General features: G+C 41.1%; 1 protein-coding gene across 1 annotated transcript; it reads right to left on the bottom strand.

The window, feature by feature from the left end:
• Positions 1–299: 299 nt before the first annotated feature.
• cnn3a (calponin 3, acidic a) lies at positions 300–23,482 on the bottom strand. The gene is made up of 7 exons (XM_064332221.1): positions 23,162–23,482; positions 5,943–6,064; positions 5,390–5,456; positions 4,440–4,577; positions 3,761–3,877; positions 3,448–3,594; positions 300–2,852 (listed from the first exon to the last, which is right to left on the bottom strand). Exons 1-7 carry the CDS (start codon positions 23,216–23,218, stop codon positions 2,514–2,516), a joined length of 987 nt encoding a protein of 328 aa, XP_064188291.1. The 5' UTR covers positions 23,219–23,482; the 3' UTR covers positions 300–2,513.
• Between the last annotated feature and the right edge of the window lie 2,915 nt (positions 23,483–26,397).

Here is a 26,397-nt window from a genome sequence, read left to right as displayed (position 1 = left end):
AAGCCTTGATTATTCCCAGGCAGTGGAGTATGCCCCCCCCCCCCCAAAAAAAAAGGCTATTGAATGAATGCCATAGTTCCTTTCTCATGAACTCAATTGGACGCTCAGTCACTGTCCTTGAAACTGCATTCTTTGACTGTACTCTCTATGTAGATTCCCTTTGTTTGCTAATCTCATGCCATGGCCCCTCGTTAATGGCTAACATAACACAAATGTGGCACACGTCCATTACACCACTCCTACCGATACTGTGATATAAATCTTTACGGTTTCAATCACAGCCATTACAAAAGAGAACGTTGACTTCAAAGGCATTTATTTGAGTTCTACATTCTCAGAATAAATCAGCAGATCTCAAGGATAAAATGCAGTTTATTTGTTACTTGAACCTGTCATTCCAGAAGTAACCGATAAAATGTATTTTATCTGTTACTTGAACCTGTCATTGGAAAATTAACCATGTTCACACTTAGCAGAACTGAGCCATCATAGCAATTGCGAAAGCTGATACAACAGCCTGTTTCTTTACACTTCCCCCTCACGTACATACATTGCGTGGCCCTTAACAAATGCGGACTCCTTAAAACAACTTCCTTCAGTGACTACAATAACCTTAAAAAGCCTCCAGAGCTTGGGACTTGACTTTACACACATTACCTTTACTAAACGAACCGTATCCAGCTTACATCAGTGGCTTCAGTGTTCAACCAATCATCCGTCTCCCACAAAGAGCAAGAATGTTATCCCATTCCCACCCACACATTCATCACCCTGCTCAGCCATCTGCAACGTTACTCCCCTCTCCTCAAATCAGTAAAAAAAAAAAAAAAAGAAAAAACTGAACAAAACAACGGGCTTCATTTAGGTTAATGGTTAATTTTGATGTTCCCGTGTTACATCATGCTTTAGAAGCACGAGGAAACTCTTCACACAGGACTTTTCTACATCAGCTCATTTCTACAATCACACGATTGATGAAATTGGTTTCAGCGGCAACATAAATTTGGAGTGAATCATGTTTTCGGAACATAATCTTATGGGAGGCTCCTCATTGGTTTTGCAGGGATCTATTTTACATTCTCAGATGTCTGTGGCAGATTACAAAAGGTCTATGGAAGCATGACAAAACGCCTTCTGATCAAAAGGCAAAAACTGCAGAGAGATTGCTGGCCTAATGCTTGCTTCTATAAACGTTTCCAGAGACTATGGGACATGGATGGGTGGGCTGTCATCCAGAAAACCTTCTTCTGAGGTCTTGTGAGGCTAGCTTCGGTCACAAGATTTATGGGCTTTTCTTCTCATATGAACAGATTTAGCGCATATTCACAGTCCTCTTCCAAAGATCCCAGCTCTGCATTTAAAAGAGGGTCGTATGTGCCAGTTTATTAAGCAAGTCGTCCTGAAGCCGGCTCACAGCTAAGGCCTGCAGCTATCAGTCAGCTTACAGGAAAGAGGAGAGATATTGCCAGTTGTGGATGTGAATCCCAACAGAAAGAACACTCCCCGAAAGACACTTTATTTACTGTGCCATAAAAGCCACTCTGACTTTCATAAGACGTCAGTTCAGCTGTCAGGTCCCAGTTTCATCAATTACAAATGGAGTTTCATGTGACCAATGTATTAAAGGCTTTATTTATAACATACACCGTATTCATAAAAAGATCCATACAACAGAGGAACAGTTTATACTGAAAAACATGGCAATAAATACAGGGGGATGGGGCTTTTAATGAATGAGGACATTATGGCACTAGGAAGCAACGGCATAAAAGTTGGAAGATAAAACTCGCATTTGCTCGTAACAAATGCATAAACCGCTCGGAATACCCACGCTTCACCACAGCAGAAACACACATTCCAGTGATTTCACATGAAATGAGACTAGAATGCTGCATAATGGTCTCCCATATGTACCCTTATTACACTACAGATCTCAATGCAACCAATAAAATTTTAACACTTATAAAAATGTCCATTTAAATGTCCATTTAAAAGATGTCTTTTGAAGATCTTCTCTGATAGAGATGGGGTGGTGTCGGGGAGGAGTGGGGTGAGGGAGGGGGGTCTGTTAAAGCAAGGCCAGTGGAAACAGTATCCAGGGACTGGCAAGCTTGAGTTTGCAGTATTTCCTTTAAAAGCGATGAACCGCTTGATAAAAAAATTAAGTTAAAAAAGAAGGAAAAAAAATTGTGTATAAAGCCAATGCTGCATAGTTTTTGAATAGGGACCTGTTACTTCACAGTACTTCATACTTCATAAAAGATTAAAGAAGATAAAAAGGAATGTTCTTTTTTTATAGGATAACAGAACTCAGCATCATTACAGTTCTACACAAAACTATGATTGATTAAAAAATACTGCCACTCAAATGGATGATAGGAATGCAAATAAGGCAATATTCATCTCTTATGCATCAATAAAAACAAACAAGGAAGACTAGTAAGGATAGCAAAAGACTTGCTCTGTTGATAGAAGGTACTTGTTAATACTGCTCAGACTACAGCCTAGGGTTCCTAATAGTCGATGCCCTGGTCGTCGTAAGGCCCGCTGTACTCGTCGTGATAGTTGCCCTGGTACTCCTCGGGGTACTCGGCCTGATAGTCCGTGTCGCTGATCTCCGAGCCGTTGGTGCCCGTGCCCTGGCTGCCGTTGGTGTGGATGACGGGCTCCGTGGGCGTGGCGCAGTATTTGGGGTCGTACACCTGCCGCCCCAGCCCGTACACGCTCATGCCTTTCTGGGAGGCCACCTTGTTTGTGCCCATCTGCAGGGAGATGGTGGAGGAGTCCACCGGCTGGATTGCCACCTTCTGGTCAAAGATGTCTCTCCTGGTGCCTGGGGCTGCCATGCCAGCCTGGGGGGAGGAATGGTCAGAGTTATAGAAGAGTTGGAGTTCAGAGTTTATAGGGTTACAGAGGAGGCAGAGAAAGAGAGAAATCAAGATTGAATGACAGAGATACATTTCTTGACATAACAGGATAGTCAGGCCGAGCTCCAGAAGAAAATGGCAAAAGCAAAAAGGGTCCCGCAGTTCCGTGAGTATTTCTAGTGCCTCAATTTAACAAATCAAACAACTCCAAAATGCCTGAAAATCTTCAATATCCTTCACAACAAGCCTGAGAACACATTCTCTGAGGAATTAGTAACTGCTAATTAATGACACACACCAGGGAACATGCTGAAATCTTGTTTGTGAAAGTATTCGAATAAATGGTGCGTTCAAAGCTGACAGCAAAGCACATTTCGTCCTAAGGAATCTGAACCTTGGCCTCACGGTCAAAGCAAAAATGTAGTTTTAATTAAACAAGCTTAATCTCTAGATTGCTCCTTAAAATATGGATTCTTTTAAAGATGGCACCTACTGTATCAACGTGCTATTTTAAAATTGTGCTAAACTAAAAATTGCGCCACTTAGGAAACCACTGCAATTCCTCTCAAGGTGGGATTACCTGGCTGGCTCCCTTGTTAGTTCCCATCTGAAGGCTGATGGTGGTCTGATCGTAAGGCTTGTCTGCCTGTGCCTTTGGGTCATAGAGATGCCTCCTGGTCCCATAAGCAGTCATTCCAGCCTGACTGGCACACTTGTTGGTCCCCATCTGCAAATTGAAGCATTAAAGAAATGGCCCACAGTAACCATGGAGACTTGGAAATATCTTGCAGCTCACTTGACCATCTAAACTTGAACCAACTACATTAAATTGTGCAGCAGTATAGCTAGCAAGCTAGAAGTATAGCTTGACCCTCATAGCCTACACGACTCACCTGCAGTCCAATAACACACTGGCCAGCCTTCATCTTCTCGTCATCAAAGTGCCTTGCCTGCTTGTCAGAGTATTTCACACCAATGTCAACCTTGGTGTCCATACCTTTAGTCTTTGCCTGTGAGATCAGAAGGAAAGAATAAAAACTTAACTCAGGTTGGTCTAAGGACCTACTGCATATACTGTAAACCGGGGATTCCAGGCTGTTTTCAATCCCAAGCCAACATGATGTAATTTAACTGCCAAGGATGCCAAAACATGAACTTACACAGCCAAAATAGAATGCCCTCAACAACATTCACAATGGGAAAGTAAAAAAAGTTTTTAAAAAAAAATGCAATCTCACTTCTTACTATGAACTTTTTTTTCGGAGGAAACACAAATACGACTCATTCTACACAAGCAGTGAAAGCATTTTGTCATTTAAGTTCAAATTTCCAAAGTTTTGAGATTAAGAAAAGGCTGTACTTTTTCAAATGTGGAATTTTTTTTTCTCGGTCATGCACGGCAATATGAAAGCAGCAACAATTCATCCTGTTTGGCTTAAAAACCCAGAGACAGAATTGCTACCATAAAAAGTGACAGCCGGGACTGCAGGGCTCCATCTTGATAAATGCACAAACACGAGACGAGGGACACAGGAAATCCTCCCTCACTCTTCATGGAAGCTGAACTCTTACCATGCTAGCCAGGGCGAGGAGGGTGGTCTGGACTTGAGTCATGTTCCCATTTTCAAAGAGGTCATTGGCTTCGAAGATGTCATTGGGCTTCAAGCCATATGCTAGGATGGCTTTGATAAAATTCCCAAGGTTCTCCAGCTGCAGGAAACAAGAACACAAGGTTTTTCAGCAACTTGGTTGGAGAGTAACCCCGTTCAGTAAAGGCCGGGTTGTTGGTGAAGGAGGAAAACATGTACAGTAACAATAGAGCCCACGCACACCCATGAGACGGCATGTTGCAACTCTTAATATTGTTATTGCAGGAGATGGGAAGTTTATGTTTTCCTTCCTGTGGTCACAGACAAAATGTGACCAATCACAAAAGAGCCGCAGAGCCTACTGGCTTTCGTTGTTACTCAGCTCTTGAATAGCACATCAATCGATCAGTTAAAGCAGTTGATTACACAGTTAACTCAGGTTTCTTGGGTCTGAATCAGTTGCTGATCTTAAGGAAAAAACAAAAACCAGCAGAGTCTGTGGCTCTCCAGGACGAGGATTGAGTATCACTGCAGTAAAGCGAAACATTGAAACAATATAAAACATCTAAAGAGGGCAGGTGTGGAGGCAGGTTTTTGTTTTAGCCCAGCATTAAGACACCTGACTCTACTTAAGGTCTTAAAAATACTCCTGCATGTCCATGGTAGTAAGTACTTTAACTGAATTTAACATGCGAGTGTCATTTGTAAACATTGCCGTGCACAATTAGTGGCAATTACTTTATCAACTTAAATTACTGAAGTGGTGCAATTGGGATAATTGTTTGAGCAGTGGCTTGACAAAGAGGATATCACTACCTCTAGCTGGCAGAGGACTGAAGTACCACGCGATAAAACTAGGGCAGAAAAACAGGTGCCCCTATTCATGAGACAGACAGTTTAATTAAAAAAGGGCCAATCCAAACTGAGCCTTACCTTGTGCCAGTTCAGCTGTGAGTGGTTGATTTTCTTTATTGAGCCAGGCTGTAGTTTGTTAATCAACCTGGAAAAGAAGCACGTGATTTCACAAAATTGTGTTTCACACAACCCTCACTGCATCAGCTCTGAAGAATGCAAGCTCTTGGAACCCATCTGACTGGAAATACAAGTAAAGGTGTTGTGAAGGACACAGGCTACATAAAAAAAAACTGTGAAGATGGTTCACCTAGGCAGCAGTAAAACATGGCTGACACAAAGGGAATAATAGGCTGTGCGGCTTTGCAAACAGCAGTATTCTGCAGAGAAACAGGCGCAGACAGGCTCTGGCATTGATTTTCCGTAAATCTTAGCAGGCACGTACACAGCACCATTAGCTATGGAGTACAGCAGTGCTGTGGATGCTGAGTGGCTCCGCCTCCCTGCAAAGTCAGACCCGTGTCACAATGTCAGCCCTACTGCAGTCCCCTGGGACAGGACATAGAGATTGCAGCAATATGAGGACACACAGGCACACACACACACACACACACACACACACACACACACTCACTCGGAGAGGATAACGCCGTCCTTCAGGCCCTTCTGAAAGTTGTCCCCGATAGGCATGCCCGTCACGTCCTCGATCCAGTAACGAAGCTCCTCCTCCTTCTGTGGGTCATATTTCTGTGCGATCTGACAAGATTGCAAACATAAAAACATCAGCGCCTGTTTGTCCACCAACGCCTCTCGACTAGCATCCCATTCCAATACTGCTCTCTTGTCCTTCCTGAAAATAGCTGTCATCCACACCAAATTTACTGCAATTTACACCACAATCTCTTTAAAATAAAACTTGCACTCAAAGCACACACCAAGCTGATGAGATTGATAATAATGCTTTATTAAGAAGGTACAACCAAACCCTGTTCTTGGGAATAAAAATACAAATAAATGTATTCAATAATTTACTACATGCTTCCTTAATTGGCCTAATTCATTTCAGTACTGCATTAAAATTCAATGTCCATAAATGATTTTTTACTCCCAAATAAATCCCCTTGGTATTTGTGAAGCTGCAAATAAGCTTTCAAGGCACATTCTGATCATAACAAATACATTTAATAATGCTTTTCATCCAATGCCATTAGCACGTTTGAATACTTAAGCTTATCGTGGGCCACAAAGCATTGCATTACACTAAACTCAATTTCTTTCATAAAATAATAGAATAGTTGAAAATAACCGACAAATTCTAGATGTAGACCAATATTCAGCTCAACAGAATGCCATTCCATACATAGCAATGCACAGACATTTTGCATATCAGCCTAAACTGCATAATATTCATACCAGTTAATAAAATTTGAACCAGTTCTAAACAATGTTTAGGCTAGGGTCCAAGCAAAGTTTGTGTTGTCGTTTTGAATACATTTCGGTCCTTCACCACCAAGAAGCTGACAGAGCCTCTGTTTCAAACAATTAATTAAGACAATAGTCTCAATTTTTCAATAACCATTTTTAATTAAGCACATGACCAGAATGTCAGTAAAATGTTTACGTTTGATGACAAGTGTGAGACTGACTTTTCTTTGTGGAGGTGGAAAATACTGATTTAGAATAAGCAACCTGCTTTATAGTGTTAAAAACAATTAGGCTAACAAGCAGTTTTATTCAATAGCACATGCATCAAATCAGGGCCAGCTTTAAATGTGACATATTAAAGTAAAGCAAAAGGTCCAATGCTCTAAACCATAACCACTGTTGATCTACTGACTCCTCCTTCCTGGACTGATACTGCCCATAAGAAGATACACTTCTCAACAGCAAGCTCATAACAAAAGACAAGTAGCGCTTGGCATTCCGTGTTAGCCTGAATGGGGAACTATTTTTTCTATTATACCCCAGAATTCATCCATGGACATTTGGACATTATCTTAAATGTGTTATTTGTTTGTGAATGTGTCACTCATTTGTATTATGGTGTTTTCACTAGGGGTGGAACAATTTACTTGGGTAAACAAGCCCTTGCCTGCAGATTCTATTGTTTTTTGTTTCGCATTTTTTTTTTTTTTTTTGAGCGCTTGTCAATTGTAATCTTGTCCAAGTCAAATTAAATCTGGTGGCATGCAATGTACCCGTAGGATATGGTTTTCCTCTGTCATTGGGCTTGACACTGTTCATGCAGCTATGCTTCACAGCATTATTTTATTGTCTTGCACCTCATAATTAGTCCATAATTGTACGATAAGTCACATGAGGTGCTGACAGCCAAATGACTGCTGGACCCTGGAATAACTACAGAGACACCAGGAGTATACTGTAACTGCTGAAAGCCCATATGAACACACACTCAAAGATTTCCCCAAGCCCTAATCCAATCCCATTTCATAGGAGATAAAAAGCTCAGGACAGCTTCAGCAATGTAAAGCAAAGCTAACAGCTGTGAGGCTATAGCCACACCAAAGGCTAAACACCCGGGCAGGAATGTGCAGACCGTGTTGTTTGGAGTGTTTGCGGTTGTTGTGGCAGGCTTGGCGCTTGTGTCATGTGTCTGGGAATCAGAGATAAGGCTAGGTGAAGGGTCAGTCGGGCTGAGTCACAGCATTCCAACTTCCTGGTTCCCAAGCCTGGATTAATTCCCCTTCATAGGCCTGTTGAAGTGGATGTCTCATCTTCTACAGCACACAGTACATTCACTCTACCTGAAACTTCACAGCACTTCTTGTACACCTCACACAAGGGCAGCCATTACCCTTTCACCCACATCCGCGGAGGACATTATATGCAATCTGTATATTGAATTTACTACAAAATTTAGAAAGAATTTAAATAGGATGGCTAACAAAACAATTTAAAACTTCCAGTAAGATAAGGTACAGTTTAAGTAAATATCAGGCTACTCGTCAACAAAAAAGGAGTTTTAAAACTGCCTTCTCCAGGAAGCAAACACTGCCAGGCAGGAAATGGAGGCATAGGTGCCGCCTCATGACTGTCTATTGTCCATCTATCAACAACCTCTCACTGCGGTCAAGCGAACAGCCAATGAGATAAAGGAAAAATAAATGCATTTCTGCATGCAAGGCTTAGTAAAAAAAAAAAACTGCAAATACATCATTGACTAGGAGGTCACGCTCAAAGCAGCGGTTAATCATGTGCAGAGCAACGAATGGCAATCAATATGCACATCCTCTCCTCGATTGATTTATTTGTTAAAACTGTTCAATAGTTCCTCCTAATTTACTCCCTAGCTGGTGACCCAATTCATTCCAACACTGAATTCAATTTTAAGACGCTCAATGATAATGCTCCGGTTCTGTTTCCAAAAGGTCAAACTGAAAATTATGCAGGCAAATTCCAAAATCTCTGAAAATTAGCGGCCTTACATCTGCAGACACGAAAGGGCCTGAGTACTCTTTACACTATCTGTTGTCACAACACAGGAAACAAAGCGGATATCTGACAGACAGTGTTACTGGAAACCACCAATTCTGTCACTACAGGTAGGCCCTTTGCCAAATGTCCATTTGCCGAATGTCCACTTCCCACAGACAAATGAGTCAAGAGGAAAAGCACAGCGGGTCTGACGTGAATTAAACTGAAGGGTGTTCATATGTTCGAGTTTGTCTTGGAGCGACGCCAACAGCAGCAAATCGCACAGGAAATTGCATGGACGCGTTCCCTCTCTGTGAAGTCCCAGTCTAGGAAGGCTCCACATCTTTCAGGCTCAGTGGTTTCAGGGCCTGAACTAATGCACACGACCAGAAACAACACTACACGAGGACAGCGGAATAAGGCATGGACGTCACGGAAAGATAACAATCGGTGTTTTCAGGGGGAACTGCTGTGAAAAATAAGCACGTTAAGCCCAGTAGCGGAGCAGGCTTATTACAGCACAGCCCTCACCTGGAGCTGCTAGCCAAGATTGTCATCTGACAGTATCATGCTGTGACACTAGGGTGGTTTTTCTTTTTTAAGTATTTTCATTCCTGCCATTATCCTATGTTTGATAGGACAGCACATGACCTTCAAAGCACTGCCTGCAGGAGTTTGAATGGTCCGCAGGAGTTGGTTGCCAAATTTAAATTAAGCCTTTGTTGCTACCAAGCATGACTTATGATGAGCTTTAAAGAGGCAGTTCACCCAAAAAGGAAAATAAGGTGGGCTATGTTACCACATACCCAGAGTAGTATATGTCCATCCAGATACTTTCGCTGAAATACAACAAGTTTTCTAGATATTTGCTGCAGCTCACCCTGATTATCTTCGGAGTCTTCAGTGGGCTAAAAGTGGCATCTTAAATTCGCATTTAAAAAATTCAGCAACAGCGATGTTTTCCTTGCGGCTACTCTCAAACATCCACGGAGATTTCTGCATGGTCTCATCAAACTACTACTTCTATCTAAGTACACCAACTGTGTAGCAAAATCTTGCACAGGTGGACTAGTGAAAAACCTGGTAATGTGACATTGGCAGAATGTAACTTTTGTCATTTCAATATAGGCTACTATCAGATAACAGTTTCAATGACATAAATTACACCTGTTAATATCTCAACCATGAACTAGTCCACCTGCACAAGACTTTACTCGGATACAGCCCACACAGTTGGTAGTAGTTTGATGAAACCGTGCAGAAATTAAGCTCTGTGGTGTTTGTGAGTAACGGCAGGATCATATTTTAAAAGGGATTTGCTTTCAAATTTTTTTTAAAAGTGAATTTTTGGCGCATTGAAGCCACACAAAGATGGACCTGTGAGGTCCGTTTTATCAGAATAAGTTGCAGCGAATATCTAGAAAACTAGTCACATTTCAGCAAAACTATCCGAATGAACAGATACTACTCTGGGTAAGTGGAAAACAGCTTAATTTTATTCTTTGGTGAACTGCCCCTTTTAAGCTTCCCAGTAAAGACTGAGAAACCATTCCATGCATCTTTTAGTTACAACAGAACAGTGTTTTAAAAATGTAAAATTTCCAATAACCTCACACCCTTCCATTAGTCCAATTAAAATACTTAACCTGAAGAAACATGGAAGGTGAAAGAGGAGAAAAAATATGAACAGGACATGAATCCTACCAAGCTTGGTTTTGATTGTTTTTAGTCTTATTTTATTAAAACTTGTTTTAACCTTGTGATTCTGCTTTATTCTTGACCTTTTTGGATTTTTAAGTTGACTTACTTCAAGTATTAGGCCGTGCCATTTAATTTCAGTTTAAAACATTTTTTTTATTGGAATTGTTAGTATACGGCTGTATTTCTTTCCGTGAAGCATTTTAAGCAGCAAATAACTAGGTTCTATATTATTATCATAAATAAAATTGCTTTATCAATGACAGTGAGGGTTTAAGTACGTCTGTTCCTTTCGTGAGACTGCTTTCAGATAGGGTTGTGAGTTGCATTTCATTCAGCAGCCTGGGGGGAGCAGGCCACAGATTCCTCAGACATAACATCTGCTATTTGTTCTCTGCAGGCTGCTTGTGGTCTTAAATCTCTACAGTTTCTACACAATAGAATTTCCCCCTGCCCAAAGCAGGTAGACTTCTGTGCACTGTAAAATTCACGAAATGACATCCCTTAAAGCTGCAGTAGGCAACTTTTTCATACGGTCACAATGGTGTGAAAACATCTGGGAATCTTAACACCTGTTGGCCCTGCCCACAATGAAACAAACGCCACCCACCCACCCGCTTCTCCACACACGTTGTCATGAATGCCCATCAACATTTCTAGCTAAGACTCCTCAGCAAGCAGGATTACAGAGTAGCACAACGTTAGCTACACAAAATGTCAGCTAACTGTCAGTTTCAAATCGGTACTCAGCTGGAAGTCATACAACTGCAAACTGCAAACTGCAAGCAGGGTTCTAGCCGGTTAATGTGACCAATCCTACAGGTAAAGTTGCCTTACCTAGCTAGCCTAGGTAAACTACCTGACTTAACCTACCCCGCAGATAACATAGGAAACATTACATACTTCCAAGAACTAACGTTTTCATTAGCTACCTAGCTTCTTCAGTGGCTAAATTCATTGAAGGTAACTTACTTAATTGGCTGGCAAGTAGAAAGCCCAGGTAAATTAGTGCTAAAATTTAGATTCTGTTCAGAAAAAAACATTGAGAGCATGCCTGTCTTCAACTTCATCCCCTCCTGAAGCTCTCTGCACTTTCTGAATTATATTCCAATGTTCTTCTAGTTTTAGAATTTGATGATAGAAACACAGAACATGGTGCTGGATTTCCCACAGAGCAGCTTGTTCTATGATTGCCACCAATTAAGCACGACCGTTCCCCGATATCTTTTAAAAAACAAGTAATCAACTGCAGCTCTAACTTTGGACTGAAGTGCTCCACACTTGGAGCCCATGAATCTGTAGACAGTCAGACAACCACTCACTTAATCACCAGCCTACACTCCAGGCTGATAGCTGGAAATGTGAGAATGTACAGTAGGCTTGACGCACTGTGAAACACTCTCTGTAACTCCGTATCAGCTCAGAAAAAGCTCATTCACACATAATGTCAGCCAGTCTAGGAAAAAGGCAAAGCTGTAGCCATTTTCCAAAATGGCTTCAATGTCAACACTTAGGCCTACGTGCCGCACGCTAAAGACTGCATGTGGCACATAAGGTCAATAAACAGAACTCTGACTTCAATATCCTCAACAGCTAGCCTCGGAGCACATTCAGCGAATAATTAATGACCGCTAATCAGGGGGACTGCAACATTTAAAGAGACCCACACCAGAGAATACACTGAAGCCCTTCTAAGCCAGAACTGCACAGATTAGAGGGCAGAGCCTCTTTCTCTCCACTTTTTCCAATAGTCACTCTCCAGGAAGACAGCCAAGTCCATAAAGGAAGAGAGAGGGGAGAGAGAGAGAGAGAGAGAGAGAGAGAGAGAGCGGTTGCGTGTGTGTGATAGTAATAAAGAAAGTGAGAGAGAGAGAGAGCAAGTTGGGAGGGAGAAATGGAGATGGGGGAAGGGACACACATTTCTCCTCACGACAGCAGAATCGTTAAGCCGAGCCTCGGTGGAAGAATGCTGAAAGCTCTGGGCCGATCCCGCAGGAGCCGAACGGCGGCCGCAGAGCGCAGCCCCCTCAGCCCTCTCTGATGACTGTGCGCAGTGAAAGGAACGCACCAGCAGGGCCAGGAGAGAGAGAGAGAGAGAGAGAGAGAGCCACAGGGGCCTCAACGCGAAACCACACATTCATCACAGCTCAGGCTGTAGCTCCGCGCTCACACAACGCACACGTCCGTGGAATCCTTCACGTAGGCTCGCGCACAAAACTGTCTCAAAGCAGACTTGCTGCGCAGGCGTCTACTCAACAATTCCTCCGGATCTGCAGCTTACCCATTACCTGCCACCTGACCAGCTCACTGTAGGCGTGCAGGGCAGTGGTGGAGCATGAAAGCGTAAAAATTCTGGTGCGGCTCTGTCAAATATAATGTCAGCGTGAAATAGCCATATTTCTACACACACAACCCAGACATAAATACACCCATCAGACCGTTATTAGGCCTACACCACAGATATTGCCCGATGGCTGCAGCATCTCCATGAGTGATGCACTGCTCATTTGCCATACCATGTTAAAATGGAGGACATTTCTTCATCTAATATAAACAGAATACAGTGAATTTATATTTTGAAATGCATGTTCTGATTACAATTATGCTTTTTGTTGGCAAGTCGTCTTATAAGCGGGATAATGTCCGAGGGGCTGAGCATTACGCAGGTTGAATGTCCTGTGCTGAAGGAAATTGGCAGAGACAAATTTAGGCTACTACCTCAGTCAATTGTAATGAAAAATGCGTTTCAACATATGCGATCCCATTTCAATGGAAAAGTTACTCAAGTATTCCAGCAAATATCCCATACCTTATACCAAGCAGCAACAAATGTGTCTTTCTAGTACCTCAACCAGGTTACCGAATATTAAAATTCTGTTTGGTTTTAAATCAAAAGTCTAGCAGCATGTTTGTTATCACGGACAGCTAGCCAGCCAACTACTAAACATTAATAACAAAGGCTAAACTATAATGTAGTCCAGCTATAACTAGACTGGACACCAAGCCGACACTGTCCCAAGTATGGTATTGTAACTTTGCTTGCTTGCTCTTAGAAATTTCCCACTATATTCATTGAGTCAGACCAATGCGCACTGATTTAGAATGGTGATTGAACTTTTTGTAGGCGCTACTTCATAGCCAGATGTGTATTGAAAAAGAAGCCCCAGCCAATCAGAACTGAGTATTCAGCCAAGCCATTGTATATACGTTTTGTGGGCACGCAACATTTGTGAGGCGAGAATAAAATTTTCTGTGTCACATCTGACACTGACTGTGTTTATTGACACAATAGACTAAGAACCAAGACTTTATTATGATGGAAAAACTTGGGTACTGATGTGCATTGTTATGGGTGCACTTTCTAAACAATGAGTGGTGCCGCCCGGCCAAGATGTTTTATAAAAATAGATTCATCCCCATGCTAGGAACCAATTTGGAATTGATCACATTACGCGATTGCTCGATCTGTAAAAAAAAAAAAATTGAAAATCACCATCGATGCAAACACACAAAACTTCTTATTTTTAAGCTAAATTATGCCATTCAGCACAACATAGTTAAGTATCCTTAACCAAGCTGATTTGGATATACAGCAGTCTCACTGAATGCATTGTAAAATTGTATTGTGCTATGACCAATGCTCCTCAAGGCATCGCTATCCCATAAGCGCTCATTTGATGCATCTCACTCAGGAATAGGAAATAAACTGGCCTCACGCAGCTAATCCAGGATACGCTTATTAATAGTTAACCTTCTGTTAGCTCAGGAAAGGTTCCACTGGTCACTGAGCAGGAGCTCATCCATACAGGGCATGTGTACAGGAACTCTATTCAGGGGGGTTTCTGGTGGAAGTACAGGCCTTAAAGCCCATTCTGGAATGTTTGTGAAAATTACACATTGTCTGCAACAAAGCAAATCTTCGTTTTTGTAGGCTACATGTAGAAAAAACACCAAACATATTTAAAAGAGCGTCCACAATTATTTTTTAATCTTCAGAGATTTCCTCATAGAACGTTAGGATAATAAGTCCTGACAGACACAGGGAAGATAAGTACTAGGTTTGGGAGGATGTTTTGTTAAACTGAAATTAAATCCATTTTCATTTGACAAAGCTTGTCTGGCTTGTTTAAATCCTTCCTGCATAATTACAATAGGCATGAATGACTGACAATTAACTTCCATCAGCCTTCCAAAGTTTAGACCCCAGGAAGCATTTAAATTACAATGTTTTTGTTACATATCACAATGAATTCTATGATGTCTTGCACCGGTAGAAGTCCATAAAATGATTTTAGTCATTGTTACAGGGATTTGTTAGTAATTTGTTACAGGGATTTTGCTTCCCCTGAATGCGAATTATTTAGAGCTTTGCATTAAATGTATTACAGTGGCATTTTCTTCCATCAAAACAGTACACCAAATTACCAAAGTATGCTTTAAAAAATAAATCCTTGAAAGAAAGCCGAGCTAAACCTGTATCTTTTTTTGTAAACCCTGTGACAAAATCCATAAAGATTATGAAGAGAAATGAGTTTTCCAGCTTTTCTGGACTGGCAGTGCAGGGTTAAATGAATGTGCCGTGCTGAACGCGCGCTGTAAAACGCCAGCTGATCCCATCCAGGGAAAAGTCGTTCTCAGCACATTGCAGCTAGCGCAGGAGTCACCCACCCCCCCCCTCCATTACAGCATCTGCACTGCGCACTGGCGCCCGCTCACATGAAGCGCTCGGGAGGAATTTAGGAGCACGGTGCCACAGCTCCCCGCCACCTCGTCACCACCTCACAAAGGTGGGGCAGCAGAGCAGACCGACAGTGCAGTGTCCTGGGGTCCCGTTTGAGAAATGCATGTACAGGGTGGGGAGAATATTAGTGGGGGGGGGGGGTTGGGCGAGTTTTCATACTGTAAGTGGCCTGTCCTCCGAACGCAGCCTTGACCACCGCAACTGGTTTCTGCTTAATGTTTCTGGTTTTGAAGTTACCAAGGGTAACCGAAAGCAAAACAAAAGCGGTTCAGAACTCGGCTCAGTGATCAACACGACTTATTTGCTTAGCTCCAGGGCGACTTACATACTAGCTCACATTTTTTGCATGCTATCAATTTATACAGTTAAATTTACTGAAGAAAAACCAGTAAGGTCGCTTTTAAGAGAGTACACAGCCAACTGGAAAACTAAACGAGCAACCTTCTGGCTACAACATCAATTTCTCCCTGACCACACCACTGCCTGCTAATGCTTACGCATGAAAGCAGCATCTGGCAGCCAGAGGTACCCCTTCCTAATGTAAAGGAAGAGAGGCAGCCATTTCCAAAGCAACCATTTAAGCCCAGCAGCAGGTATGGCAGCGAGGCCAAACGCAGCCTTTACCTCAGAGCTCTGAACCCCGAACGCAGCGACACGCACTGCCGCGACGCCCAGCGCGACGTCCTTCAAAGGGAGCCTGGCAAAGCAAGCTCCCGAGGACGCACACAGTCCTTTCGCCGAAAGGTCGGGAAGGGTACGAGCGCGCACGCAACGTTTCGTGCAAACGGCGACAAAGCAAACGCCTTTTTCCGCGTTTTTGGCGCTGAGGAATTCACGCTCCGGCTGTTTTCGGTGGCCAGCAGGCTGAGGCTCTGTGAGAGTAGCGTGTGCTCAGGCGAGGCTGCGGAGCTGACGGCTCGGCTGCGCGGTTCTCGCCGCAGCCGTGGCGCTAATGCGGCTCCGAATTGGAAAGGAGTCCGGGCGCTCTGTCTGCCGCCCGCGCGCGTTCTCTTTCCCCGCGGTCACGGAATCACAAGCCTCTGCACTGTGTGCTCATGCCAACAATCTGCCCACCCAAAAGCAAATCCCCAAACACAGGGCAATAACAAAGCCAACATGCAAGACCTTATTACTGCTCGCATTATCAGAGAGGAATATCAAAAATAAATTTATGAAAGGTTGTGATAACCACGAAAAACAAACACGTGACAACATGTCCAGCACAAACTTATTATTATTATTTTTTTTTTTCAGTGTTTCTTTAATAGCCTATATATGGGATGCATTCTAACCACTCATTTTTTTTTACCTCCTTGCTTCCTTTCCTTGCCTCCTTTCCTAGTATGGAAAAAAAAAAACATGAAATTGAAGTCGGGAATCATGTGTTGTCAACATGGGTGCCTTCCAAGCGCTTATTTTATTCGTCATTTGCCACCGAGGCCCTTGATTCACCCAGAAATCGATCAAGGTGCACCATCTTTGAGGACATTCCAACCTGTTAAATGCTCCTTCAAGAATCTAGGAGCCAGGAGGCTCCCGAAGAATTCTGGAGCAATGGGAAATGTCCTTGAGTGCGTCCTTTGTGGAAGTAGGCTATTTTTTTGGAACACGTATAACGATCAAGCCATGAATCCACCTCTTTCCATTTGCCACGTCTGTAACTGACGTGACTTCAACCTCACACTTGAAAGAGCAAGGACGTTCCGATTGCCTTATACACATTTCCTCGATTCCTCCATCCCTGCATTCTTTCTTTCCTTCTTTTTTTTGCATCCTCCGATGGGTGGAGCTAGGAGCAAGGAATGGAAGCAAGGAGATAAAATAAACAAATGGAATAAGCCGACGTTGACAACGTATGATTCCAGACGTTAATTTCACACCTTTTTGACCCGTTTGGCCTTCCATACTACAAAAGGAGACAAGGAAAGGAGAAAAAAGCAGTTGGAACTCATTCATACTGTGCTTCGTTTGACTTAATCTATAAAAACATTCTATTGGCTCTGAATTGCATTTAGGTTTGTATATTTTGTATTTTTTAGGATGTTAAAATAAAAATAACAAGTTTGCCGCACCAAGTACTGAAAACAATGGCTATGGTAAAGAAGCTGAAACTTCAATAGATAGGTGGATGTCAATTATTTAAAATTGCTTTCATTTATTCAGCACATGCGAAAAAACGAGGAGATGAGACACAGCCAATGTAGCCAACCATGTGATACTTTAGACCGATTGCAGACGATCTCCGCATTGATGTTGGTTGCAAACATTTCGGCTCGTTCGGCCCGGAGGGATGTACACACTGCGGTGAACGAAGTCAATGCAGGGTTTTGTTTTCTCCGAAAACGTGTCATTTTATGTTATTTTGTTTGTACAAACTAGCTGAAGTTTGTTTCTGTAGCAAGTACACATCCGATTTGAGTATTTGAAATTTCTTTTAACATCATCCGGGAATATTGACGGCACAATCAAGGGGCTGCCCAAACAGCAAGGGGGTCAGCTGGTAAAGATGTTCACCAGTGTGGGGCCTTACTTACAGTCACAAACTCTACCCTGAGCTGTGCCAATTACATCGAGACTCTGGATCCCACCCCTGACTAGGTGTGGGTTCCCTTTTTCCACAGGCTTCTCTGGATTTGTGGCTACCATGGCTTGGCCCCAGGGACCAGAAAGCCACTGGTGAGGTTCACCTCTGGTCAGAGAGAGCACTACTAAATCATGCTAATTAACAGACAGATTATTATTGCCCTTTGGAACTACGCACTCTGAACCACATTAGGCTCACTTTTTTTAATGTAAAGTTCCAATTCACAAAAAAAAAAAAAAAAAAAAACAGTGGAGGTTAGTCATCACATGCACAACCCCATTCATGCCCCAGGTTAAGATACTCCAGTTCACTGGACACATCAACCCCTGTAGTTTTAAAACTGTCATGTGACCAATACAACAAGGAAATTGGACATATGGCTGATGATGTGTAGTGTCAATCTTGACCTAATACAAAAATAATCTATGAAATAACAACCATCAGCCAGGGCAAACAGGAATTAGCAAAAAGGAGACTTTTGATTCCAGAAATGGCAAAAGTCATGAAACTTGAAATTATTACTCTTGCCCTCACCATTTTCTTGAGTAATTGACAATGTAAGCAGAAGCACAGTAATGGTAAGTGAGGTCATTTAAAACAGCACGTGCCTCAAGAGTTAAAAACGTGCACGCAGTTGGTGAGGGCTTAATCTGGAGTTCCTTTGCTATTGAGTTTGGAGTTCCTTATCAGCTATTGAAACTCAGCCAGAGATAAGATTTCAGGTAAGTAACAGGTGGCAGAGAAAATTTCTTCACGGTGACGTAATAGTGAAATTTACGTCAGTTGCCAGACTGCTGTCTGACTGTTGGCACATTCAAAGCTGACGGATGTGTGAGAGGGAAGTGGAGTACTTTTTATTGAATAAAAGCCCCTTTATACAGAGATCAGACAACAGATCTGTGTCTGTGGTTCCTGGTCTTTAGGCTTTAATGTGAAGAAGAAAAAGAATTGATTTACAGTCAAATCCAATGAACTTTGCTGTCCTGTGAATGGATTACGACAGAGCTGAAACCAATTATTTAGTGAAGGAACAGGTCTTTTCTTGGAAAGATGGAACACAGGGAACACATGAATCGTCACACAGGAAATTTACAGAAATATGGGGTCATGCAAATCTTGTGCTATTTTTTCCAAAAGATTTTTTCAAACCGCATAATTATCAAGAAGGTACAATGCAAAAAAGTAATCTCACTATTTAGCCTACCCCACACAGCTCCCTGCAGGATGGCACCCTTGAGTCAACCGGAAAAGCAGGATTAAAGTAGCATTTAGGCAGAATTATGGCATTATACAGCATATTATAATCCACACACAAACATGGTTATTCTGTTATCTTTTCACAGGCAGGATTTGGCATTTATTCTCTGATGCATTTTTTCAATTATTTTAGACTTTGTCATTGCATTTTAATATATTTTTACAATAATTTTAGTAATGCAATGTATCTAAAGAAAGTGCTGTCTAACCATTGTTGTCCGGTAATAAAGAAAAGTTTACAGTACCATTCCAATATTTTTAGCCACAAACCCCAATGCTAAAGAGGCCCTTTTAAGGCATGTACATTTGCTATTCAATTGACCTCCCATAGATGTCCAGAAGGGGCTAGAATTTCATTTTTTATTTACTGCACAACAACCTGAAATCGTTAAGACACCTATCAAGCACTTTACCGACAAACCTGGCAGTTTAACTGCAAGATTTAAGTAACTTTTTTTTTTTTTTTTTTTACAACAGGTGGGGCTACAGTTTTATCTTGGTTACTGTCCCTTCTTTTCTATGTACCTTTTGTATAGCAAAGTAGCACCAGAGCACTTCATGTCTTCAGATCACTGCAGTTAAACTGACAAGCACATCACAATTCACAAAGGTCACAGTCCAAAGCTCTGGCCATGTAGGTAATGATAGACATTGTACAGTTAGGTACAAGCAGCAGAAAAGCTGTACGTGGTTTAAAAAAAGGGGGGGGGGGGGAATTTACACTTGGAGATAAAAAGGAAGAGTATGGGGAAATACTCTGACAAATGGAGAGATAGTGAAAAGGAGTTTGGGAGAAAGATACTGCAAGTAGAGCGTCAAACGTCTAAGGTCTAGCTCTCAGATCTCTAGTTACATATGCAGGGCTGCTTTCACTCAGCCAAGATCAACATCTGCTTTCTGCACCAAGAAAAAGCAGCCAGCACTCCATTTCTCTCTGTACATTTCCCATCTCTCTATACTGAACAGAACTGTGTCCGCCTCTCTGTGAATACGAGAAGTCAACACTCAAAATTTTAGAGTTCGCACATCGCAGAGTACCCGAACAGAGCTGGATTATATTCACCGTCTCTCATCCATAGTACATTGCCCACCCATTTCAGGATCAATGAGGGCTTGACCAACACAGGCCTACAGGCCAAATACGATCAACTTTGGGCCCAATACCATCACAGCTTCACACCATGCTGGCCAATAACTGCTCAGCCACCCAGCACTTTTTTTTTATTTTTATTGTTTTACAAATTATATGAATAAAAACTGGTAAACGTATGGGTCCTATAATTTTGCTATTTTGAGGAAAAAGAAAAAAAATGTTAAACATGTCAAAAGGGATTTAATCAAGTTGAAATAATGCAGGAATGCAAATGATACGAAACTGTCTCGTGTAATGGATCAGAAATAAGATACAGTAATACATTCAGCAGAAGGTAACAACCTACAATACATAATCAAAAAATCTTGTAACTTGAACAATATTTTACCCTTTAAATTTCACATTTGCTATAAAATATTGTAATATAACAACTGTCATGTAATACAAACATCAGTAAAAAAGTAATAACCTAAACTATTGGGCACTAATCTCAAAAAGCTGTTTATTGGCCAATTTGAACCTTTTTTTTTTGTTGAAAGGATACATTGATGAGGTCAGTGTATCAGCACCAGTGTGAATGAAGTTACTTGTTCAAGTGTCTGCTTTCACAAGGACCACCTCAGAAAGTGGGCAAAACAGTTAATCTACTGACTAGGTGATTTTCATCACTAATAATCAAACCTGATGTATAATTACCAAAATATTTGCTTCATTTTAGCTTAACAAGTTCACTTACACAAACACACACGCCTCTTGCCTCAAAATGCAGCACAGTATAAAAAATAATCTAAAGATCACAAGTAGGCTAAATGCAATGAATTCTTCAGTGAACAAGTCACTACCACAAATTCTTTACATAAGCAGGTACTATGAAGTCATGGTTTTCTCATGAACCAATCATTTCAGCTATGGCCCATACTTCAGGGAGCCACAGAAAGTCCTTTAACAATAATTCTTTAAGAGGGTTTGGTCATTATTAACAGTCAAAGGTAATCCCAGGAGGATGTGAAAGGGTTCATTCACAGTTCCACTAAAATACAGGCTGCTCTCCCTTTTTCCACAAGCTATCAAAAACTGCTAAGTATATCAGTCAGCACTTGAAGAAATGAGATACTTGGCAGCGAAGATGGAAAATATTTCAAATCACGCTGGCCTGAAAGAAAGCTATTATTTTAATTTCATGTCCCATTGCAGACTTTTTCATCTGACTCGGTTCCATGCAAATGAATCAAACAGGTTTTAAGATTAAAAACAAGTAGAAATCAAATTTTTTTTTTTTTTTTTTTTACTAAGCGCTAGCAATGTGGTCCACAGAACTGGGCTCAGATGGGCACACTTGCAGCACTAAAGTACCCACATGCTTCTGTCCCACCTCCAGTACAGCTTGAAGCTGAAGACGTACTGTTCCCAGACCTCTGATTGATGACCTGTCATGTCACAGTGCAACTGTGAACAGACAGACCTAGGTGGACTTATCTATAGCCTTGGCAGATGTTAGCTTCCCCTCACTACAGTAGGGAAAAAGGAAACTCACATAACATTTCCACCAGATGGGAGGGTTCACAAACCATCATATTTCAATAAAGTTCTCTATTAAGAATGCCAGTATAGAGTGCTAACATCCCAAAGGAGCCAATAGCTATCCTTTGAGGGCAATACAAAATAAAGGGTTTGAAGTTTGCTAAACAAGCACTGGAACTTTGATTGGAACCAGGTGTTATGGGAGCTTTTGTGGCAAAATGACAATATTCAAATTAAGAAGAATTCAGGGACTAGCATGTGGAAGCCAGTCGGCTTCCTCTGGCCCACTCGCTTCCCATGGAGAACGGATGATGTCATGCTTGAATAATTCCGAACAGGCCAAGGATTACCATCCTACGTTCTTGAGCTTTGACCTTAGTCATGCAGAACAAACGAAAAATGATGATGCATTTTGTAAAATGGATATTACATAGAATTTAACTTTAAAGATAGTTTGATATTCGTTTCTATAAAAATAAAATAAATTTAGAAAACAATAAAAATGATTAGTTTTCTTTTTACAGCTGTTGTTGAATACATCACAGTTCTGGATATGTAGGCTACTAAAACTCGATTTAAAAAAACGAACACAGCGAATGTATGTCGCATTGCTTCGAATAAAATGCCCTGAAAGCACTTATTTAATACAAGTGCCTAGCTGAATACCGCCCCGTTCGAGACTCCGCCCAGCAACTCGAACAATGAATCAGGCATGGATTTCATTCATATGGCATAGCCTACGCGCTGGAAAAAACTGGTAGCCTACCTCTGAAAACTAGGCTATGGAACCAAATTAGCTATTAAAACTTAAATAAGGAAGAAAAGTTTCAAAAAAGTTGCGCGTTAATATGCTATTTGCTATTTTGATCTGCGAGTGGAGTAAATCTCCACTTCTGATTAGCCTAATCTCTGTTAATTGATCATATAATCAAACAGAAATATAAAACCTATTATAAAATAATAATAAAAACGGTCTAGCTACAGCCTGAACTACTCAATAGGGCATGTGCAGGACATTTCATGGAAACACACCAGGATGAGTTAAATTAAAATCTATCACAATTTCAGAAATAACCTCGAAATAATAAGCATATTCTACATTTCCCAGTTGTTTTGGGAATGTTGTGGGTTCCCGGGGCAGTTTCGTAGCCAGACCACGTAGGCTAACTCATATTGCTATTGTTTCTGCTATAGTCTACCCTTCAAACGAAGAACATAGTAATAGTAACTTGACTATAAAATTCATGCTCTAACATATAGCCTACATTCACTAAAATCTGCAATGTTCATATCAGCTAAATTCAAAATTGTTACTGCAAATAAATCTTTTAACAGCGTAATTTAGATCGAGCTGCATGTGCAGCTAGCAAGACGTCCCAGAGTCTGTTTTCATCAAATCAAATACCTTGCGGAATCACACCATATGCGAGACAGCTACCTTTTTCATGAATACAGCGGGGCGAACCGCAAAAATACTAACAACATAAAAGGCTGAACATTAAAGGAGACTGTTCATTTTCTTACCTTGCTTTTGACTTCTGCGGATAACCCGTACGCAGGTCCCTTGTTGAACTGAGTCATTTTTGAAAGTTTTTTAAATGCTGTCAATGTCTACCGTAAAAAATATTTTTTGAAGTCCTTTCCAGTCCCTTATTTCGATCAACGAGTTGAATATTTGCTTCGGTACAGATCCAACGCGATAAATCCCGTGCACTCTCCGAGGACCAGGGAAGTTTTGAAGAGGTTGCCTACCGTAGCCACAGAAAGTTCTCGTTTCACAATAGCTCAGTTTTGTGCTGGAAAAAAATGTCGAACGACGATTGACGGACGCATTCGAACCAATCAGAAGCGTAATTTTTACAGACGGTCTTTCTTTTGTTACATTCTGGACTACAGCCTAGCAAATTACCATTACTACACTTATGACATATCCTATACTAGGCTAGTACAAATGAAAACTGATCGAAGTATGCAATGTGCAAAATGACGCTTGCTTAGTACGTTGTATCATCTGGAGATATCCTACTGTATATATTATATCGAGAAATAATATGTCCAAAGCGCCTACGCGCAGAATCAACCGCTGCCTTGCAGTATCCAGTTTAGAAGCACGCAGTTGCTAATTTGGAATACATTGCATAGGCTACACAACGCTGTCCATTCGTATATTTCCAATAAAGCGGGATACTGTTTGAGTCAGAAGTACAGTCATCAATAATCAAAGAACAGTTACGTAATAACGCCATGGCCCATCGATAGTTATTCTTGGAATTTTACCCACTTTTTCCTGAACATCTGCAGACCATAGGGTTTACAAAAATAATAAATAAATAAATATATAAATGAAAAGGGAGACCAGAAAATCTTTGATACCATCGCTGTGATTTCGCAGGGACATCGTGATATATTTAAAAATGCATATAGATAAATAATCCCATATTTACCGCACACCTGGCAAACACTATGTATTATGTTATGTATTAAATTACACACCCTCTTCTAGCCAGGGTATGTGCATGTACATGACATTTCAGCGGCTACTTGCCAACACATTGAAGGTGATGAGTCTACAGTGGCACTAAGATATGAGTATAATCTTCCTTCAAGGTTGAAGAGAGGACAAGGGCACAAAAACACAATACCACAGGGAATTTCTGTTTGTTCCTTACTTGAAGCCTCAAAGAGGACAGCGTATAGCCTCACAATACTTATTTAATTTCCAAGAAAAAAAGAATTGGCATGGATATTTTATATAAATAAAATGCTGTCCTGTCTACCAGAGATTACAGAACTTATTACGACTCATAGACAAGGTCAATTTAGTGGTGCTGAGCATCGTAAATTCTGCATAGTCAAATGGTGGCAGACGTACATACATTCACTGGATTCTGGCATGTACACACCATTTCTTTAAGGTCAATACTCCTTTCAGAGGCCTAGTTGCAGAGAATCTTATCTTTCACACTTAATTTTCAAGTACTTTTGACACATCACCGGAGATCTGTCCACCTTCACAGATTGTCTTCTGGAATGGAAGCATTGTCCATCTTGCCTGTTCAAGATGTGGATATCAGGCTAAAAGTTTTAGGTTGACCGCTTTTGTTTCAAAAAGACGCAGTGATTGTGACAAGCTAGAAACAAAGCCCATGTCCAAACAGGACATTTGGAGTGAGCAACCAAGTTTTGTTAAGTCACGACAGATGAACAAATGCTCTGCGCCTCATTCTGCACTGCCATGTTAATAACATAACCGATTTAAGCACTTGCATAAACTTCAAAATTTTTTAAAGTATGTCTTCAGAACTGCACATGCAGTAAAATTCATGTCTGCCCCACCTCATATATCCCTTGTATATCATTTTACCTTCCCCTTGAAACAATGCCACTGTGAGCTCCATCTCGCTCCTCTTGACTCGATGACTCAAACAAGCTGCCAACACCAATGTTTCATTGGGAGGCTGAACTTGAATTGCTGCCAGTTTCTTCACAACATCCATTTGATTTTACAGTATTCTTGTTAATTGGCAAGATTACATACATTGTACCTCCCCCTGTGAGTGGGGCACAGGCTGTGGTTTTCTGAGGTATTGAAGCAGTGGAAGAGATTTATGAAACTTGGTGTAGTTTGAAGACCTCAGATGAAGTCTTCTGTAGTCTGCATTGGAGAATGAGGAAGATCCTGTGAAGTCTTGGACAGTGGGACCCCAGATAAATACAAATAATGTGCTGTTATTTCTCATATTTTCAATTCATCTTCACATTTGGAATCACGGGACTGTTTAAATAAGACTTGACAGGGTCCTGTTTTCCACCATGGTACATATTTTGTTGAATTCAAAAAGGTCATTGTTCAAATTTCAGGAGGAAAAATCCCATTGCTATAACAGAAACAGCAATGCCATACACTACTACGCAGAACCATTTTCTTAGTCTCTCTTGGCTTTACACTTTATTTCAAAGGCAAGCTAAAAATAGTGGGATGCTGAGCTGATCTCATAACGTATTTCCCCCTATTTTTTGTATTGTGCGGAAAATCAAACAACTCAATTATTCTGTTTCCTCTCCTAAGCAGTGCTATCAAGGGACTGCAGTGTTCATAGACATGGACAGGAAACCTTTGACAATGGAAATCTACTGGCAGAAAATACCCATCCTTCAAGGACACAAACAAAATAACTTTCAAAAAATGCTGTAATCTGCACAATAACAGCCTTTGTTTTTTAAATACATAATGTATCTTGCCTTCCATAGCAAAAAAGCTTGAATGCAATCCAAATTTATAAGATAATTTCAATCACCAACAGCAACATCTGATGCCACCCCACAAATATGCCTTAATTTGTATATACGGTTTCTGATGTGTGAAAGAGATGTTTGAAAGAGCCCCCAAGTAAAATCTGTCAAAACTACAGTGCTACAATAAAAAGGGAAATCCCCCTTTCCTTTTACAGGGATCCTTTATAAAAAATCAAACTGTAGAAGAAATTACAGATTTCTGAATGTCTGAAACAGACAGCAAATTCTCTGTGAAATGACACAGTTTACCACCACTGCTTACAATGTTCATGTGGAGTCTTGTCTGCAACATTACGGCATTCTTTCAGAACAAGCTTTCAAAACAGTCACACCTGCAATAGTGCAATACAGGACCACTTTCTCCACTGGTCTGCTTATACAAGGAGCGCAGTCATTTGGACATTTTTGTGCACTCATATAATCAGAAAACCTAGATGACCTCATAACCATATACATTCAATCAG

This window comes from Anguilla rostrata, chromosome 4 (genome assembly GCF_018555375.3).
Source record: "Anguilla rostrata isolate EN2019 chromosome 4, ASM1855537v3, whole genome shotgun sequence".
Taxonomy (NCBI): Eukaryota; Metazoa; Chordata; class Actinopteri; order Anguilliformes; family Anguillidae; genus Anguilla; species Anguilla rostrata.
Note: the sequence above shows the minus strand (reverse complement) of the source record. Positions and strands in the feature narration are given on the sequence as shown.

Coding starts and splice junctions, on each gene's coding strand:
- cnn3a (XM_064332221.1), bottom strand. CDS start 23,218: ATGACTCAGTTCAACAAGGGACCTGCGTACGGGTTATCCGCAGAAGTC. Junction 6,065..23,161: donor CCGCAGAAGTCAAAAGCAAG/GTAAGAAAATGA, acceptor CAATCTTGTCAG/ATCGCACAGAAATATGACCC. Junction 2,853..3,447: donor CTAACAAGGGAGCCAGCCAG/GTAATCCCACCT, acceptor TCCTCCCCCCAG/GCTGGCATGGCAGCCCCAGG.